Source organism: Salvia miltiorrhiza, chromosome 2, assembly GCF_028751815.1.
Source record: "Salvia miltiorrhiza cultivar Shanhuang (shh) chromosome 2, IMPLAD_Smil_shh, whole genome shotgun sequence".
NCBI classification, from domain to species: domain Eukaryota; kingdom Viridiplantae; phylum Streptophyta; class Magnoliopsida; order Lamiales; family Lamiaceae; genus Salvia; species Salvia miltiorrhiza.
In genome coordinates this window covers 49357665-49378009 of record NC_080388.1, presented here as the reverse complement: position 1 = coordinate 49378009, position 20345 = coordinate 49357665, and the positions used below count along the sequence as shown (strand labels likewise).

At 34.9% G+C, this 20345-nt stretch overlaps 2 protein-coding genes across 3 annotated transcripts; both read right to left on the bottom strand.

Annotated features, from left to right (window-relative positions):
- Positions 1–1376: 1376 nt before the first annotated feature.
- Positions 1377–3510, bottom strand: LOC131011933 (ubiquitin-fold modifier 1). 2 transcript variants are annotated; one of them, XM_057939834.1, is made up of 4 exons: positions 3254–3510; positions 3049–3146; positions 2529–2561; positions 1377–1678 (listed from the first exon to the last, which is right to left on the bottom strand). In XM_057939834.1, the coding sequence occupies exons 1-4, from the start codon at positions 3340–3342 to the stop codon at positions 1608–1610; spliced, it is 291 nt and encodes a 96-aa protein (XP_057795817.1). In that variant the 5' UTR covers positions 3343–3510; the 3' UTR covers positions 1377–1607. The 2 variants fall into 2 exon arrangements, with proteins under 2 accessions (XP_057795817.1, XP_057795818.1); XM_057939835.1 differs by lacking the exon at positions 2529–2561 and having other exon boundaries at positions 3254–3441.
- A 1297-nt stretch (positions 3511–4807) lies between these two features.
- LOC131011931 (protein PIR-like) lies at positions 4808–19739 on the bottom strand. Its single transcript, XM_057939831.1, has 30 exons — positions 19542–19739; positions 19377–19449; positions 18490–18554; positions 18239–18316; positions 17664–17783; positions 17513–17583; positions 17063–17155; positions 16143–16212; positions 15941–16005; positions 14874–15069; positions 14621–14772; positions 14317–14410; positions 13883–14095; positions 13413–13624; positions 12855–13002; positions 12356–12524; positions 11798–11874; positions 11240–11410; positions 10858–10934; positions 10667–10769; positions 10346–10465; positions 10126–10269; positions 9407–9556; positions 8783–8926; positions 8391–8478; positions 7567–7697; positions 6852–7059; positions 6181–6353; positions 5329–5535; positions 4808–5207 (listed from the first exon to the last, which is right to left on the bottom strand). The coding sequence occupies exons 1-30, from the start codon at positions 19593–19595 to the stop codon at positions 5013–5015; spliced, it is 3861 nt and encodes a 1286-aa protein (XP_057795814.1). The 5' UTR covers positions 19596–19739; the 3' UTR covers positions 4808–5012.
- Between the last annotated feature and the right edge of the window lie 606 nt (positions 19740–20345).

The window sequence follows — 20345 nt, the reverse complement described above, 5'->3', positions numbered from 1 at the left end:
ACATAAAAAACCTAGATCTGTATTAGCAGCTTCATCCAACTTTTTTGGACTGTATTACCACATTAACCTAATCATAACAAAGCTAATATGCACTTAGCTCTTCTTCCCATTATGTTGAATGCTTTACACTTTCCCTTTGACTAGATATTAAAACTCATACTCCCTCCATCCTAATATTCATGACTTGTATTTTTCTTTGAGCCGTCCTATATAACATGACATGTTCCTAAATATTCATGTAAAAAAAAGGCTATAAATATTAGTATGATGTATGGAGTAACTCGTATTGATGCTACTCTCTTCCAATCTCGTATTGATACTAACTCGTATTAGAAGGAGCAAAACTCACAAGCCCCACTCCTATCACTTTTCCAATCTGGATTTACTAGTTCATTTACCTTCATAAAAAATGAAAGAATATTTTTATTATTTTCACATATTTACTATGATAGAAGATTTTCTACGAGCACGACGAAATATTTTCTCGAGCAACTCATTCACTCATTTTCTCTCAAATGTTGGATAATATTATTATTATCTTTAGGTATTAGTGAAAATAATTTTTTACATTTTTCAATAGTTTTATCTATAATAAACATATGATAAAAAAGAAGAAAAATATAATATTTTCTTATCCATCTTTTTCCAATAAAAGTTTTATAATCAAAGTAAAGGCACCCTTATTTCATCTTAATATTCCCTCATATATGTATAAAACAATATATACCCGAGAGTAGCTTTTTTCCGAGTCGTGTCAAGAAACGATGCGTGCAAAGAGAGAGAGAGAGAGCATTGTACTGCAGTGAAGACAGGATGCAGATTTATTGTTCATCTCTCACTAAACATTTGAGGTGAGATTCAAATCTAATGAAAAAATTTGCGAACTTTTCGTACCAACCGACAAGGCTGTAGTAGTTGTGGACCTTCACCTTGCATCAATGGCTTTAAATGGCAATTATTTCAGGCTTAAAAAGACTGGTACTCGTCACATGGATCAACCCTCTTACTCTACTTACTGTCCATTCCATCAACACAACTACTTCTACTTGTGTCCTTTATTTCATCCTATGTATCATACAACATATGTCAAATATTTTCTTGTATTACAATTGGGCTTCACATCTTATAAAAAAAATCGAATCTTGGAGATCTAAGAAGCACTACACCTTGTGCAGCAGTAACCGACACAAACCATCGCTTTTCCAAGCAACAAATTATTTGAGGAAGACGTGGTGATAAAAGGACAAAAAAAAACAACGTTTATACCTGATATAATTATTACCAGAAACTATAGTCAAAATATCACCTTTCTTGGAAGAATCAATGAAGATCAGAATGAAGTTGAGCAGAGCAAAAATAACAGAAACATGATTATATACTACTGAAAAACAGTGTTACTCATTTATTAATTATCACGGAAAACAAAATTATTAAAGTAACTGGGTCAAGAATTTTCCATCTCTGTTAAGTAAGAGTTAAATTTACTAGGACCGTCATCTTTTGAAGGTTTGGGTAGCAAAACAAAACAGACTCGATTTGGGGAATATGTCTAGAGAATACATATTGAAATGCAGATGGTAAAAACCATATAGAACTCGACCTCAAGCTTACATACAGGCACCAACTCTGTCGCGGGGAATTAAGCGCAGCTCTGAGCCATGTTTAAGAAAGACGTTTCCTAAGAAATCAATTCACATAAGAAGAGTTAGGTGCAAACCATGCATCGACTCAGCACACAAACACACGATATTCAAAATCCCAGAACAGCCGAAGTAAAATGCCACAACAAAAGCACATAATGACTGAATTCCTAGCACATAATAACTGAATTCCAAAGCAAGCCATGCTACCTCTTGATTCACAGAGGTCTACATGTATATCATAACAAACTCTGTATCTCGAATATAGTAGTGACTGTGTTTGGCTGTATTACATATACAATCACAAACAACAAAATCAAATTATAACCTAAGTGACAAAATTAGCCAAGTCTGTTATACCTGAACAATGACTGGGGTGGCTTGAGATAATTTTTGTTGAAGTATGAAATCTTTGTGGAAAAATTTGAGCTTGGAAGTGTACAGTGGAATAAGTATAGGATAGATGTACTCAGTTGCTTCAACAGAATCTACACAAACCCCACATACAGAAGGTCTAGCCAAAGGAGAAGAAAAGCTGTATTCTAGCAGGTATCAAGCTCCAAAAGAAGCTGGTAATTAATTACAGAAATCTCTTCTATTTATGGTTTAAAGAAGTAAAGCAATGTTGGTGGGTTCAGGTATAGATAAAAATGCTAAAAAGACATAGGTGAAAACTAGATGCAAATGTCAGATGGTAAAACAGAGGTTAATAAACAAAAACTAGCTGCATACGACATGAGTTAACCAAACAATGCTATTATTCTCCACATAGCCATCTAGAACACAAATCCCCAATCAATCTCAGAATAATGAGAAACACTTAACACAGAAAAACAAATAGAGAATATGTAACAAAACAAGCTAAATAGTAAAGCCGAATTTAAGTACCAGCACTCTGTTGAGGATTGATTCCCACTCCATCTGCAAACAACAGCATTAAACATGCACAAGAAGCAATTCTTAGAATTCAAACACGCACGATAGAGAAGTAAAAACACAATAAGAACAAAATTGACTTATAAATAACAATCTTTTTTAAGAAGAATGGTTTCTACTGGGGCACTGCCAACATCTACAATGACATATTAATAAATCAAACTCAAAATTATACACAAACGCATAATTTTTCCATATTATCATCACCATCAGCTGTAATAAAAAATAGTTCTACATTAACATGATCTACTATTAATTCATCCTAGATCAAAAAGGGACATGGATCAAACTAGAGTTCACGACTATCATGCATCATAAACTCTACAAAAAAAAGGGACGGAAATAATCAAACTTAAAATTTATATAAAATTACTGCAACCAGCCACAAGAAACTTAATTTGCCAATAGTGAAAACATGAAGTTGCGAGAATTTATAAAAACTCGATAAAGAATTAGGAAGTCGATAACATACCGTTAGTGATGATGGCACTGGTTTGGGGGGGCACTTTAAATTCCTCGGCGGCGAATTTCAGAACTGCAGTAAAAGGGGCAGCCTCCGGTACGCTAAATCTATTTTCATTTTATTTTCAATTTTACGGAGAAAATAAGATAATTAAACATACGTTTCTTTAATAGATCATGAAATAATCTACAGAGAATATTCAGAAAAGCCTTACATTTTGAATGGGAGTTTCGGATCAGAGGTAAGAGTAACTTTGAACGACACCTTTCCGCCACCTCCGCCGCCGGCGCCACCGCTCGCCATCTCTTTCGTATTTAAATCTTTTTTCTTATTTTTCAGTAATTTTGAAGATTATATGTGCAATATGAACTGCTTGCTACATACGCGCAGGTATATCCAGCCAATATAAAACAGCCACGTGCCAATCTAATTTTATTTAGGACTTGCGTGTTTTTTTTCTTTTCCTCCACTTTACTTGTACCATGAGTGAAAGTTCCCCAAAATAAGTAAACACAGGAGATATTGACATGTAAATATATGAATTTTAATTTTGATATTTAGATAATATATCATAAAATTAAAATTTTTAAAATTTTAATCCATTTCAAAAACAATTAAGTAAAAAAAATAAAGTTAAAATTCATGAATTTGAAAATATTTGAAAAAACAAGTTATAACACTGAACAAATTCAAGCTAAAACAATACTATAAAAAATGAAAATTTACGCATCATTCTCTTGGATATTTATGAAATTTGAAGACTTCAGTTTCAGGGTAAATCATAACAAATTGAAAGTTTATGTATTGTCCTATGAAAAATTAAAGTCAATGTGCAATTAAAGAATGTACTCAAAGTTCGTATATTTATATGCAGGGACGGATCTAAGAATTTAATTAGGACCTGGCGAGATTTCATCGGATGTTTTTAATAAATTTTTAGTAAAGAAAACAGACCGGACCACCGCCGAAATTTCATCAAAATATATACATATATATAGGTAATATAAAAAAAATTTGACCGGGCGACCGCCGAGGCTGCCCGGCCTCTAGATCCGTCTCTGTTTATATGTCAATAACCTTAAACATAAATGGCAAATAGAATTGAAAATTTGCGACGCCCACGTTTGCCTGAGTATTTTTAAATGTTGGAAATGGATTCAATTACTTGAATTCATTACTTATTGTTTGGTTTGGATAATGAGTTAATCTTTACCTTTACATGAGGGTAACCCAATCACCCAATTTGTTACCCCTCAAAATAGAGGTGAAACAAAAGAAAGGGAATTCCTTACTAATGATTCATTCACATTGTTAAACCAAACACTCAATTAAAGTAATAGTTATTGTTACCATTCCACTAATTTATTTAATTCTATTCTCTTTCCATTCCTCTACTTGAACCAACCACTTATAGTGATTGATGATACTCGAGTCTACTTTAATTTTATTTTCCTTTCATTTGGTAATGAAAATTAAGTCCTCAATCCTTATTCTATATGGATGTGATTAAAAATTTATAATTGGATTATCTGATGAGTTGAGATTAATTCGATTAGTCGAAATCTCTAAAATGACAAATCTATCGCCTAAATATGTACAAAACTTTTGAAAATGTCACGTCATATTCGTCTCGTTTATTTCCGCTGCTATTATTATTCTAATTGTTGAAACGTTGTTATCAACATCTTCTTTTTAATATGCATCCGAGCACACAAACTTTCAATATGGGTTTTCAGATTTTTTTAATAAATTAAAAAAGAATATGGTATGATAAATTTAGATTTGAGGACTATATCGTTTGATAGAAGATTGTAGTCATACAAAGAAAATATCCATTTGGACCAAACAATTGAATTTAATTTTCTAGCATTGTCACTCTCTGACATCATAAGATATACTAGTATTATATTACAATAAACACATTAAAGGGAACAGAAAAATCACCAAGAACAACATGTCACCCGCTGGTATGCTCAGGCACCTTTCTGAGGCAATGTTTCGAAGGCGGAGACAGTATTCTCAAACTTGACTCGATGCAGTGGCGCCCCACTTTGCCTGATCGCGCAAGCTTGCTTGTCCTCCAATGGACAGCGTGCTTTCAACATTGAGAAAACATGATTATTCAGTCTTCTCGCTTTCTTCATGGCTTCCAATAGGCCTTCGAAACCCTTTTCCATCAAGGTATAGGTACACCAGTAAGAAACCAGACAAATCGTGTGTGAGTGTAAGTGTGCATTGTCGTGTGAATCGGAGATGATGAAAGAAAAAAAAAAGGAGAAATTTTCATACTTGGAGGAAGTGTGAATTCCTATGGGCTGATGTGATTGATGCAACCTCGACCTCTGCAACGTTGAGGACTTGGTGTGAGAAGTCGAACAGCTCAAAATGCAATTGTTGGCCGAGTAAGTATATTATTGTGCAGCCACCCCAAGCAACTGAATCCCCCAGCATTCCATGATGGCCTGGTTGTACCTGAACAGCTTCATGTAGGTATTCCTGCAATTAAACGACGTAGTTTGAGATGCAGTTGCAAGAAATGAAGCAATTTGCAATTTTGTATAACGTATTTTGCCAGATTGAGCACAAGCCTGCCAATATCTATTATAATCATATAATATCAGAAGAGGAAAAGCCAACTGCTGTAAAACAACTTATTTCCTCGTACAAATGCTCCATTGTTCTAAGATTTCCGTAATACTAAACTTTTTTGGAAGCCATCAATGAGCGTCAAAGTCATTATGCTCATCTTTGCACAGTTAGATGCACATTTGTGCCTCCTAAAATCCAATCATTTCGTCATCAAGAAAAAATTGAGATATAGACACCATTTTGTCATATACATGCAGGGAAATTACGTCAGCTTTTTTCTGCATACAGAAGGAAGAGATCTTCGAATTGCTAATGACACTGAAATGAATTCTCATCATGAGAATGGTGAATGCATGTACAGTTTATATGATGGTTCTTTTGAACAGTTTTGCATTCAGGTTTTGAAGAAGGCTAAAATTGAAGAAATAAATTCTATGAAAAGAGAAGTTTAAGTGAAATCACAGAAGAAAATGGGATGCCCTTTAGTTTAAACCAAGTTGCAGAAATTTGTTGGCAAGTACAAAAATAAGAGTCAAAAGAGCTGTTTCTTACCATTTGGAGGCCACTATATATACGATAGAAGTCCTTGGAAGTAGTAATATCGACAAATCCTGTCTTCGGTGCCACGCTCCATTTGGTACAATATTTATCTAATACTGCACTTGTAAAAGCAAGTGAATATTCCAGCACACTTCCGGCATTAATGTTTGACTTGTATAACAGGTCTGCAAAAAAAATTATAATCTGGATTATATTGCATTACAGAAGATAAATAACAAATACAGGATAAGCAGGGAACAGAAAAAGACAACTTGTCAAATGGAAAAAGGTGGAAGACAGAACAAACTCAATAGCATTAAGTTGTTGGGGAGTATTGTCTACTCTCACCAATTTCAGTGTTAACATCTTATTATTCTGCTTGAGGTGAATGTAAAGCGTTCATTTTGCTTATATATTAGTATGAGGAATGGGCCATTTTTAAAATTTTTAAAACGTAGTAGTGACTAGTGAGCTCATTGTTTTCCACATAAGATAAAGGCATAATATGCCATCACGATTATGTATCAGATGAAGATGATGAGGTGCAGACTAATATTATAAATTTTATAACGGATATATGCTTCATCCTACAAAACTGAACGAGTCTAATGTGCTTTCAGATCATAAAACTATACTTTGTGCGCACACTAGTTTGATGAGGAGATAAAAAAATAAATAAATACCAGCAGCTTCTGCTTGTCTTGACAGGACTCTGAAAGATGATGAATTCGGGAAGCTAGGATTCGAAACACTTGTAACTGCTATCGATTTAAATAGACCAATGATAGGGCTATCTTCACCATCCTGGAATTGTATTGCTTGTCCATCCACACCAGGAGTTATACCCAGCCAAGGAGCAGTTTGCATGAATTGGCTAGTGTCTACTTCTCTCTAGAGAAAGAAATTAAGAGTATAAGAAGCTAGAAGCACCATCACAAAATGATTTTTCGTACAAGCTTCTCATTAAACCAATGCAACCATGATAGATGGCATTCATGGTCAGATGGCATAAGAAATATCTAAAAAAATTATGTACACTGGCAGATTTGGCAATAAAAACTGCAGTTAACTTCATCAAAGTAGCACCATACCAGCTGACAATTTTTTTAACTAAAGTTTCACTGACTTACATTATTTGCTAAAGGGGTCATTTTGTTTCTCTTTGATCTAGTGCAAATGACGGGTTGATTTAGTTCAAGTGTCAGCTTGCAAACTAACTTGCATGTCGTCGCATATTTCAAGAAACACATGTCATAGGACATGTAGGTAAATCATTTGTAAGAGTTTTATAGATCTTCATAGTTGGTCGATCGACCATTTGTTATTCTTGTAGATGCTTCATTATAATTCCGTAAATCTCCTAGATCTCGTTAAAAGAAATGGCCATAAGAAACTGACCAGAACAATATCAAGCAGACTCATCCAGTACAGGACGCTTCCTATTTCCTTTATTCCACGAAGAGCCTCAAGTTTCAGTTCTGATTTCGACTGCCAGCAATTAAGATGTTCCTGAACAACCCTTATACAACCTAGAAAAAAGACAAGGATGCATAAAAAGTAAGAGTCTATGAACTGAGAGAAAAGTGGGGGGAAGGGGGAAAAGAAGCAGAGGGAGAAAAGAAAGAAACTACTTATCTAGCAGGGGGACCTTTTTTCCTAAAGAACCAATAAATTTTAGATCTTTTTTAGAGACAAGAGAAGAAACTTTTATTTTGAAACGAAAATGCTATTCGCCTTTCTTATTAACAAAAGAAAATGCAGCATCTCCCAATAACTCATGATGACTAAGGTAGAGTGAAAAATTACTGAAGTGATCTTTTTCATCATTTTAGAATTAAGAACATAGTTTATTTGAAGGAAAAAATTCAGAGAATCAGGCCTGCACACCTTACTATGAAAATCATCTACAGAGAATCTTCAATGAGAAAAAGTAGTCCTACTGGCCCCTAATAAAAGGTAGAAGCAAATCGAGGTGCAAGTAAACCAATTCTTATGGTAAAATGTGAATGCCTGATATTTCAACTGCTGTTTTATATGAAAACAAGAAACTGTAGTATGTTTTCACCGTGGACCACTACGCGGAGAAAGCTCTTACTATCTTAGAAATGTGAAGGAAAACATTCTCCAAAAGCTTTCATCTGGAGTATATTTATGTAAATGTGAATTATAAATGCAGAGGAAAAATTAGCTCGTGAGTAATGCATGATACATCATGTATGTACCTGATACACCACCATCAAAAGGAAGCAGTCCTATAGACTTAGGTAGAACCTCTTGCAAGCCGGTGATCATTGGTTCAAGAGTTGTCATCTACAGAAGAAATTTAGAAGAATTCAAATGCCACTAGCTTGTATTTAGATAAACAGTAGATAAGCCTGATGGTAATGACAGAAGATTTTACAAATGGTAGGTCAAACATTTATATGATAAACTACTAGAAACCAATCTCATCTTTTTAGTCATCAAGAGAGATAAGCAGGAGATAAAATGAATAATGTTTTTGAATCAAACTTATAATATAGGGCATATTAACTCTACTTGTCTACTCTAATGGAAAACCGAGACATGCAGACAGTCAGAAGATAAAGAAAAGTTTAAGGCAAATAAGACTAACCTTATTTGACACATGATCTAATAGTGCTCGGATAAGCCATGGTAATGATCTGGACCCCAGAAGTCTGACAATGGAGTACATGTGAGGAATGCCAAAAAATGCACTGTGTAATCGGGCAAAGCTCTGGTATGCAGAATTTAGGTCCTTCGATTGGCAAACACAGGGAAGTGGAGTCAATGAATCAGACTAGGATAGTAGCACCAAACACACATAAAACTGACACATCAGAAATCAAATCACTGTGAAACAAAAACTTAGTGAAAATGACAAGAATTCCATTATCTGTACATAGTCAAGCTAGATTTTGAAGGACAGAAAACAATATATATGTATGTGTGTGTGTGTATGTATAAATACATGCATTACGTATACATAAATCGATCACAAGGTTTACCATGCTCATGGATTCTTGTTAAAAACTGAAAAAAAATCTATGAAACTAAAGTACGGTTTGAAATGATAAAATAACTTAAAACACAAGAAATTATGATCATCGATTCATCATGCACACGCTTTGCAGAACTAGTTCATTTAGCAACACTATTTTTGAAGAAATAAGTGAAGTGATATTAAGAGATTACATGACAAGGAAATTGCGTATTGCTATGAGTTAAAATTTCTTACTTGGGTACCACAATAGAAGTTTGGCTTTGCCTGTGGAACTGATGGTTTTTGAACAGGAATAGGAGGCACTCTTGATGATCTAACAAAGCGCTGAGTTGTATTACACAGGATAAAGTTTGGTAAAAAGTCATTTTGCATCTCTGTCCAAATCTGGAAAGTACAAAAGTTATGCAAGCAATTTGTTAGAATTGGAGTATCTGGATGGTCAGGCAAAAAAAACCAAAACAAGAGCTAATCCATGTAGTAGCAGTCATCAATTGATACAATGGTCTGGTAGGTGGCACATGATATACATATTGCCATATCAACCGGAATCAATTTGGTAGCATTCACTCCCTGCCATTTGGAGGATGGCAATGCTTACAGTTTCAATTGGTTACTGTGATGAGTTTCAACATTGCATAAATGTCGGAGTTAGAAATATGAAGAAAATTCATTTAATTATCTCTTAGCCAATAATCCATTGACAATTGCACAACATTTCCAACATTTCAGGATTGAAATGAGTTTGAACTGCTAATACTAATTTCTTAACATGTTCCAACAATTCAGATTGAGAATAAGTTGTCAGCTAATCAGGGAGTTCTGTCTTGTCGGTGACTCGGTGTTCAATATTTTTTAGTAACACAATTTACTAGTAAGAGATTCTGGATGCTCTATGCAATATATAAAGGAGAAAAGATTAGCAGTCAATGAATACAATAAGCACATCATCATACCTGTGTTGCAAGTCGGCTAGAATAAGAAACAAGAGATACATTCTCTTGCATCTCACTCAACATGAGAGTAAATGAATCAAGAGTCAGATCTTTGCAAAGTAATTCATGAGCAAGTTGCAAGACTTCAAGGAGCTTTTCCAATTCCTGAAATCAAGGTGGTCACTTAGAAAGGAAATTGATTTAAGATAAGACGCACAAAGTTTTTCAACTGAACACTCACCACAATAGCGCATATATCCTGAGACTCAAATCGATCAAACAAAAATTCAATGTTCTCCCGACATATTTTGTTTAGCCTTTCAGAGATCAAATCTCTCAAGTTGATAGTCCTTCCAAGCAACTGTACACCATGGAAAATCAATTTTAGCATAAATTAGATACAAAAGGGGGGACTCGAGTTCTGTAGACAACGAAAAAAATTATTAAAACAAAACAGGCAGAGAAACCAATATCACAAGAAAATGAAGAAGACTATAGATGGACCAGTTCAACAATAGAAAAGTAGCATACTGACTAAAGAGGAGACAAATAAATTTCTTACCTTCACTCTAGTAATCTTTAATAGTGCAGTGAATCTCATTGGTTGAACTGAAAACTTCTCACCAATGTCTAAGGCAAACAAGAATGATGGATCCAGCAGCTCACTTTGAAGTTGGAAACAAAAACTTCCATTAGATTTCAACGAAATGAATCTGGCCAGAAAGCTACGTGTGAAAAGCTTGACGCAAATACCTTGCTGCCCAACTCTTATAGTATGTGAAGATGGTGTCGCATAATTTTGCTATAAATATGTCAAAGCAATTGTCCACCTGAAAAGGAAACAGAAGCCTTTTCTCTAAAGCTTGACATTCAAGCACAATAGAAAGGAAAGACAGTACAAAAGGATTGGTGGAAGTATCATCTCTGAGCTACTCCCTCTGTCCCATTTCAAATGTCCCAAAACTCAATACTATAGTTTTGGGACATTTGAAATGGGAAGGAGGGAGTACTATTTAGTATTTAGCAAGTGTAGCATCCTCAGTCAATGCCAAACAATTTCCAAGTCAGTGCTGGGGAAATTATCTAAGTTCTGAAAATGACTGTTGTATACTGTAACTTGTTTATATTTAGTTACCTCTGCTTCAATTTCATCATAAAGGAATCGTTGCTTGAGGACTACAAGCGCATGCTGAGAAGCATCATTATAGATGTCAAAGGGCATCAATACACTCTCAAGAAGACCAGCACTTTGAGACTCTATTACATGATCCACCAGCATCCAAGGAAGGGAACATTCAATAGGAAACTGCAGGAAAATTATGCACGAATGCTCTTAACATCCAGAGGGAAAATGCATAAAAGTAACTTCACAATGGATTAGCTCAGCTGGAATATTAGGAATAACCAAAAATTGGGAGACCAGCTTTGAGAACCACATGTTATTGTTACTAATTATTTTTGAAGTTCATACATTAACATGATCACAGAAAAAAGGTTTAGGCATAAGTGAGTCACACAATAATTTGTGGAGTTGATATTAATGGGCAGAGACGACGATGATGAAGTTATTTAAGAGAATGTTGGGTAGTCATCCTCATCCACCACCAAGGGGTGCTTATACGAAGTACATAAATAATAATGTCAAACGATCCCTAACTATAATACTCCAAAACATCCATCAAACCCCTTTTACCTGGATAACCCGAGAAGATTCCAAATAAAATTCCCTGAACCATAAGAAACCAAGATCTGTCAAGTTTGCAATAGTTGCTGCAAAAACATAACAGTAAGGTTAGCCGAGTATAGCAAAGATATGCATGGTAATTAATGGTGATGTGTGATCTAAGGATGAGAGTCATAATGCACGATAGTAAAGAAGGTTAACTGATTGGGCATTGACTTTTCTAAGCCAATAACATATCTCTTCAGGCCAAGATATTAATCAGGATGTACAGCAATGTCGATGCATAAATAGAAGATATCTAATGTAATCATATCTATATCTGTACACTTTTTGAAAGTCCACAGTAAAGGAATGCAGGAAGATGCAGTTAATTGGTATATATTGATAGTGCTGAAAAAAAAAATCTTGTCCATAACCATAATTAGTTTTTCACATTGCAAGATAAAGAATGTCGAAACTTGATTTGTAGTTGTTCATGGAATCCTTACAAGTAAATAAGAAATTCTGATGCCATGAAATATATATGCCCAGAGAGGAGAATTAATTGAACAACATGTTTAACAAAACCTGTATAGTCTAATATATGCAAGAAAAATCCAAGCTTGTAGAAGAATGTTTCCAACTGCTTCAAATCATTGACAGGAATTTCAGAACCAGTATTGCCAAAAAGGCCACCAGGCTTCCTCATGTTGCCACCTGATACCACCTCGTATATCAAGAATTGTAAACAATGGATCTGGGTTGGCAAGTGTAACCAGATAGACAGAGTTCTGTGTTAGTTCAAGGTCGTAATGTATTCAAAAAAGTAAAATCGGACAAGCAAGGATGGTTGTGTCAAACAACCTCTACCCATGCATGGATAGAATGAAAGAGTCATTTGCTATACGGTTTCTAACAGGTTTGATAGCATGATACAAGGAAAAATGAACATATCTATTCAATTGTATAGACTACTTTATACATGGAAGTATGTTCTTTAGTCACAAAGTTTCATTTAGATAAATACTCATGTGAGCTGTGCATTATTCATCTCCAAACCAATGTAATAAGAAATGAAAACACAAACCTGTGCAGCTGTAGGTGCTACTGGTCTTGGATAAAAGAAGGCTCCTCTACTTTCTTCACCTCCATGCTGGAATGCTTGCATTTCAGAATCAGGTTTGCTTGTATTTGCCATCCAATCAGCTGAAAGTGTACGCATATCAGAAAGAATCCTGCAAATAACAAACGTATTATCAGAAATAATCCCCACATATTATTTGTGAAACAGTTAATGATAAATTATGTAAAATTGTACGGATCCACATGCGAGGGTATAGAAACAATAAAAGCATGTCAAAGTGATGTGGGCAATGCACTAGATGATCGATTGTTGACCTGGATGCTGTCATATGCGATAAGCATCCGTAGTTAAAAAGATAACATATAATTGAGTCAAATGAAGTTCACTATAGAGAAGCAAATGGATCTATTGCAGGTTAAAAATCAAGAGTAACCAAAGTTGTTAGCAGTCTGAGATTCTCATATTACATATACTGATATACAATCAAGATCATGAAAGTTCTACCTAGAAAGGTCTTTATTTTTTTTTTTGATAAATTACATAAGTAAATAAAGAAATTACCTAGAAAGGTCCTTCTTCTTACGGAAGGTAGTCCGCAGCATAGTGGCAAGTATATTTTGCACAAAATCTTGGACCTCTGCATGAACAGTTTCCCACAAGGCATCTGCGACTAGTGTGTCAGACTTCTGCATCAATGACCCAATTCCCTTGATATAGCTCACAAGTTCTACCATGGCTTTTCTTTCGTCGGCACTATAATTATATCTTACCACCTACAGCACAATTAACTCATTAAGCACTTCTGTTTGAGAGATTATTAGACATCAAAGGAGAAAGTCTGCGTTCCATTCTTCAGGTTCCACCATTCCACTTAAATTTATGCCAACAAAAATTACATACGATCATGGACTCTGCAGATCCTGATGATGCGAGTGCATAAACCAATGTTGTATTTCTAGCTTATGAATAGAATGAACAATGATAAGCAACTCTAAAGTTCTTCCAGATGAACAACAAAGAAATATTAAGACCTTCTCATAGTCAGAAAAAGATGATGGCTCATGCAACTCTGTGGAAACGGGCTCCTTGCACGGTCGTGAAAATTTCCATGCACACTGTTCCCAAATACGTGCAGTCCATCTACTTAGGAGTTGAAAACCTTCAACAACCATATCATAGACATTTCCTTTGACTTCCTTTGCAAACTCCATATCTGCACCATCCATTGATCTTAATAGAGCAAGCTGCAAATAGGAAAATGATTAAACAAAATTAGCATGGCAGAAACAAGAGGAGATCAAAATGCACTGAATCAACTACTGATGGAGAGGGAATAGGGGAGAGGGAATAGGGGGTGGGGAGGGGGAGTAGATTCGCATGAATGTGTATATGTGTGTATGAGTATGTATGTGTGTGTCTCTGTGTGTGTGTGTGTGTGTGAGAGAGAGAGAGAGAGAGAAGGCACCTGATTCAAGGCAGAAGCAAAACGAATGGAGAAGTCGTCATGTTCAGCACGAACTGCCCCAATGTGGTTGATGATTAAAAAGTGACGCTGATAAGTAAATGAAGTCAAGGGAACTACTATTCACGTCGCTAAACTCTAGGTTACTTTCACTGAATTGGGGAAAATGATCATATATATCTATCTAAATCAATTGTCTATAAAATGAGTGCATGACTCCAGGTAAACCAATAAGAGAAGAAAATATAATCAAGACACTAAAGAACAAATCAGTTATATAAAATATAGTATATAATTTCAAGGATATTCTTGTGCTTCGCGAGGTGGCAGCTCATGGGGTGAAGGAAGAGTGAGAAGTCGAGTTTGAGCCGAAAATTTTGGGAAGTATGTTGACAACTCTTTTAGTATCGCAGCCGGAGAAAGATGAAGATCTGGAAATGCAGGGATGACTGGATCATTCTACATAAATATGGATAGATCCATTACAAACTTATACAGAAGAACTGGAAAGGTGATAATAACACTTGCAGACTCAACAGATATGTCGAACAGTTTTGTACCTTAAATATATTGACCAATCTGTTGATTTTTACTCTCTTGTACAGAGACTCGCTATCTTTTTCTGATGAAGCTGCCAAGACAACAAGAACAGGCAAAACACGGAGAAGAATGTGGCGCTCTGGAAAGAGAAGGGCGAAATTCAACTCCAGTGACTCAACAGCAAAAACTATGAGAACTTGGAGAATGTCTTCAACACTATTGCAAGTTAAGGGGTTTACAAAGCATATGTTGAAGCAACAATATAATTTCAAGGAAAAGATAAAATTATAGGAATATGAAAATAACAAATCGCTTTAACTAGGAAAGGGTTATTAGAATCAATCTTACATTTAACATATCTGAAAGAAATTATAACAGGAAAACTTGACTGTATACTACTCTTTCCGTTCCATTTGAAACGTCTCGTTTCTTTTGAGCAAGGGTATTACGGTGTAGATGATTTAAGTATAAAGTGAATTGCTTATAATATAGTTGGAAAGAGAAAGTAGTTTTTGGGGGGTATTTCTGTCAAATCAAGTAAGAGAGATAATGTGCAGAGAAACTTTTTTGTGGCATATCATGTAATTTATGAGTTATGTTGAGGGTGTTTGTTTTGTGTTGGTGTCTTCAAATGGAATGAGACATTTCAAATGGGACGCCCCAAATTAGAAAGTAGGACGTTTCAAAGGGAGTAGTACTTTTCAAATTTCAATAATACCATACAACTCACCGTGGAGATTATATACAGAAAAATGTCATAAGAGCTTCCAGTAAAAATTAGTTTTCATGCCCAGCCCAGCAATGTTTTCCTTAGAAGGTCTGTTTTAAGAATGAAGGAGGATTTGCTGAGCAATTTACGTCAAGATAGTCAAAGAAATGGAAGGATTTTGTTTTAAACCTCAATCATGATACTATCTCTCAAACATCATGGAAAACATACAATGGGCCTTAAACTGAAATAAGATTCTTTTTGTAAAAGAAAAAAAAATGTGGAGTGTGCATAGTTGGTAGTAACTTAAGCAAGATATGTTAACTTAAGATGATGAGTGTGCCAATATGAACAAGAAAATATTGACATGAAGGATACTTGTTGACCCTGAACATCTCAACGTGCAAATTCAACAAAATTGCCCACCTTGTACTGAGAAAGATCTGTCAAGATACATAACACTGTATGTTATTATATGATGGGGGGGAAAAAGATTCAAATAAATTTCATCACAGCAAAACCCACATTTTTTCACAATATTTAAGAAAAATCAGAGGACAATGAAGAGTTGAACTCTCACCTGTAAGTCATCTAGCTCTTCCCTCATTGAATCAGTATCTTGCCACTGCACGCTAACTTGTGTAAATGTCCTGATCATTAAATACAATTGCAAGTTTAGCAGCTAAGAAATCTGTGAAGATACATATAAACCCATGAAAGAAGTATATTGAAGAATACAATCAGTGGAAAGAGAATCTGCCAATATGGTCAAGTTAAAGCAAGATCATGGCAGAAGGTTAGCACTTATTTATGATGTTTCAGAAGACAATTTCCTAATTATAGCTGATCAGAAAATCAGAGACATCTATTTTATATTATCTCAGCTAATGCAATGTACATTAATAACCGAACTAGTATACTGTGAAGTCTTTCTTTCTTTCTATTTTCGTTCCAAAATATAGGTTCCCTGTATTAGATTTCTGAGCAAGAACGTCACACACAATTTAAATAGCAACATCACCATGGGGACATTGAAAAGAAAGAACATTGACATTCTATGTTCTTTAAGAATGTAACAGGATCCAAATATAAGAGAATAGTGACTGATGGTAAAGGGCGGCTCACTTCAACCAAATTTCATGAAAAGGAAAGCAGATACAAAATGGATAAAACTAATACATTGTTAGTTATTCCCAGTATAAGATCTATTAAGTTATCTGCCAGTTATTATTGCTCAATAACTTTACTCCTATTCAGACTCAGTGTCTTGGTAACTGCAACATCTAAATGCATTTTGGAATCTTCACATGCAGAACTCATTGCCATTACATCCCTACTAAATTTTTTGAGTTAGAATAGTGCAAGACAATCTATTTAGACAGATAGATCCTAATAGGTTAGCAAAATTTAAATAATTCCAGATATCAGAATAAAGAGTAAGAAAACAAAAATTGAAAGCATAAAATTTACTATTTGTTCATTGAAAAATGCATGATATACCTTTTGTACCAAGAGAAGTCATTAGGAATGCTAGCCTTTGCATTTTTTAGATGATCAAGTTGGACTAACACATCTAGTAACTTCAGCATCGACCTGCAATGAATTATGCAATTAGCTAACTACCTTTCCCAGATTAGGTATAATGTACAAAATTTAGAAGAAGGGTGACTTTTTGTCAGCAAGCTTCAGTAACCGGAATATGGACAACTGGTTGAATAATTGCTAGATTTTAATTGCAATAGATATTTCAATTTTTATAACGATGCCTAAAGAAGCATTACTTCACTGTATGGGATTAACTTCAGAAATAAATCTGACATATAAAACAGGAAACTTAAAGCTGAAATGCTGAATAGCTTAACCAAACTGCTATTACACATGGTGTATAAAGTAAAACTTATATATATAAAGACTTGATAGCGGAAAAAAGAAATGATGCCATCAACAAACCAGAGATGTGTTATGGTAGGACCATTGATGCGTCGCTCTGGTCTAGAGAAACGTTGCATATCAGCTGCTAGCTGTATCAAGATAAATCATCTTCATGTGCCAAAGAAGAACTAAAACTTTGACAAGAAAACAGGTGGTTATCTAGTCATACTTTCGATGAAGCTGATGCTTGCCATCGCTGAATTTCGCGCAAACGGCTCATCTCTAGGTCTAAAACTTGGTAAGTTTCCAGATACAAGTCAGCCTGACTTTGCTTCATAGAATCTGGAAGCTGCCATGATTACGCTTGAATTATTATGCTATAAGGTAAAATATGAAGATCAAGAGCAGATATCCTTTTATAGTATGACTTTCAGGTAGCACACACCAGTTTTCTATATCAGACCTATATAAACATAAGTTACCTAAGGAACTACAGAGCTCGCTCAACTCAGTTATCCCACTTGAGCCTCTCATCCATTATAGCAAATAAATAAATCAAAAGCAGCAGTTAAAATAGGAATTAAAGGGAAAACGTGATTTAATTCATAAGCTCATTATAATGCTCAAAATGCATAAGAACAACAATATATTAATTTCCTAGACATTGATGTCCTTTTTTTGCCTTAATTATGTAAGATTTTATAAGATAAGTTTTATAAATCTAAAGCGTGAACAAATGTGGAAGCATGAAATCACAAACTGAAAAATAGAAGTAGTTCAGAGGACGAAGGTGATTCAATTGACCTGTGGAAGGGCTTTAACACAACTCCGGTATGTATAAAGCACTGAACCCATTTCCTTGCCTTCTCGGACAAGCAAATTCTACAACCATTGACAAAAGTTATCAATTGATAGTCATGGCAAGCCAATTACAGAGTGGAAAATGCAAGAACAATGTCTGATTGCAGTCACAAAGTCTAAGGTAAAGATAAAATATACTGAGAACGATGGAATTATTCTACAAAGAGGATCCATGAGAGAGTAAATTGTCATACCAGCTGATTAATGGCTTTAGTGTCCTCAGATAAAGATAAGCGATAGGCGGAAACATCACTATATTCTGCAATCAGAACATGGAAATGGAAGATTGAAGGGTACCACTTTTAAAGTATAGCTTTGATTGCAAAAGCATGCCAACAGTTCAGAACAAGACATCAAGTAAAGCTCAATAAATAGATCTTGATATGATAATGCAAAACCCTTTAGGTGATCCAAGAAAGTACTTACAACATCTTCATTTGGCTCCATTTTGTCAGTGAAAGAACTGACTTTATCTTACTTTATATCTTTATTAACCAAAAAATTGAAAGTACTGATTGCATATAATTCCAGGGTATTTTTTCACCACTAAAAAAATAAAGTAACATTCAACTACTTGTTCTATTTATCTCTAGATCAACTTGGGGCTAGCTTGGAGCTTTTAATTAACAGGCTAAGTCCCTGTGTTACAAGAAAATGTCTAAACCAGTTCACACATGAATTATTTTTAAATTACAACTATTAGCTGATAGAAGATACTTGAAACCACAAAAACAAATATGCTGCTCTACATTGTGTATCAACTATCAAGGCACGAAGTTCTTCTCGGACATTCAGTGCTTTCTGCAATTCATGAGCTGAAGTTCTGCATGAAAATTAGTTTACACAACACCTAAATTCACTACAATATGCTATTCAGGGGCATAATGTACTTCATAACACGCAATATCTTGCCTTCCCTTTAGCTTCACATTTCCCAGAAATTCAAATTCGAGTTCATCATAGTTCAGAACTTCAATTAACAAACGATACCCGTAAATTATTTGCATAAAAGTTCACAAAAATCATTTCCCTGTAGCACACAGACCTATAAGGAAACAAAATTTCAAGAATAGAAACTTACCAATTGGACTAATAGTTGCACCTCTCTCAGTTGACACCCAAAATCCAGGCCCTTGAATTTCTGGTTGATCGTCCTAAACCGAATTAAAGTTCGCATTAGCTTAATATCCACAGAATTCAGCAATTAAAGCAAAAACAACGCTATAATTACAGAATTTACAATTACCTCCAATGAAAATGTGGACAGTGCAGCAATGGCTTCCTCTACTGGGACTGCCATGAGAGATCCGGCAGAGGAAAGTTCGAAACTTTCCGAGCTAACCGAAATGTTGAGAATCAGAGCAAAAGAAATGCAGCTTCAATTACCAATTCTACCTGAAGTGGGGTGCCATTAATTTGCAGGAATTTGGTGAGTGTACTGCTGTTAAAGCACCAAGTACAAATCAGTCAAACGAGTAGTTCAGTTCAGTAGAGTCGCGTTTGGACTAATGGAGTCGGAAGGATATCTGAGCACGCTTTTAGGTTGCTCAGATTTTAAGTAAAAATGATGATAATGCCATTATTGTTATTTTTTTTCTTGATTTTTAAGCATTCCGTGCTATTAACAATTAATAGATGTTTATAACTTTGCTTAGGATACAACTTAATGTAAATTTATCAGGTTCTATGCAATGTTCAGGATATTATACCTTGCTTGATTCTAAGATGTAATCTTGAAATTTCTTTAAAGTATAATCTTAAAAATATCTAATTGACATAAAAAAATGTCGTAATATCAAATACTATATGGCTTTGAAAATGGAATTAATATTGCTTCAATATACTTTATTTATAGGAGGAAGTGGTTGCCTTGCATGGGTGTGAATTTGAAATAGGCGTGAACAATTGCTCTAGACCATCACCTGACCGCTTTCACGAGTCACTTTGCCGCCTCAGAGCATTTAATGGGATAAGGGCGACGTGCAGGTGCTCAGATGGTGCTACTTTGTAAAAAATTGGGCTAGTCAAAAAATGATTAACACAAGTAGTG

Excerpts from the sequence above, each read along its gene's own strand:
- LOC131011933 (XM_057939834.1), bottom strand. The coding sequence starts at position 3,342 with ATGGCGAGCGGTGGCGCCGGCGGCGGAGGTGGCGGAAAGGTGTCGTTC. Across the intron at positions 3,147-3,253 it reads CCGAAACTCCCATTCAAAAT|ATTTAGCGTACCGGAGGCTG; the intron begins GTAAGGCTTTTC and ends AAATGAAAATAG. Across the intron at positions 1,679-2,528 it reads CAATCCTCAACAGAGTGCTG|GAAACGTCTTTCTTAAACAT; the intron begins GTACTTAAATTC and ends TTGATTTCTTAG.
- LOC131011931 (XM_057939831.1), bottom strand. The coding sequence starts at position 19,595 with ATGGCAGTCCCAGTAGAGGAAGCCATTGCTGCACTGTCCACATTTTCA. Across the intron at positions 8,479-8,782 it reads TAGATCATGTGTCAAATAAG|ATGACAACTCTTGAACCAAT; the intron begins GTTAGTCTTATT and ends TTTCTTCTGTAG. Across the intron at positions 5,208-5,328 it reads GGAATTCACACTTCCTCCAA|GGTTTCGAAGGCCTATTGGA; the intron begins GTATGAAAATTT and ends TTGATGGAAAAG.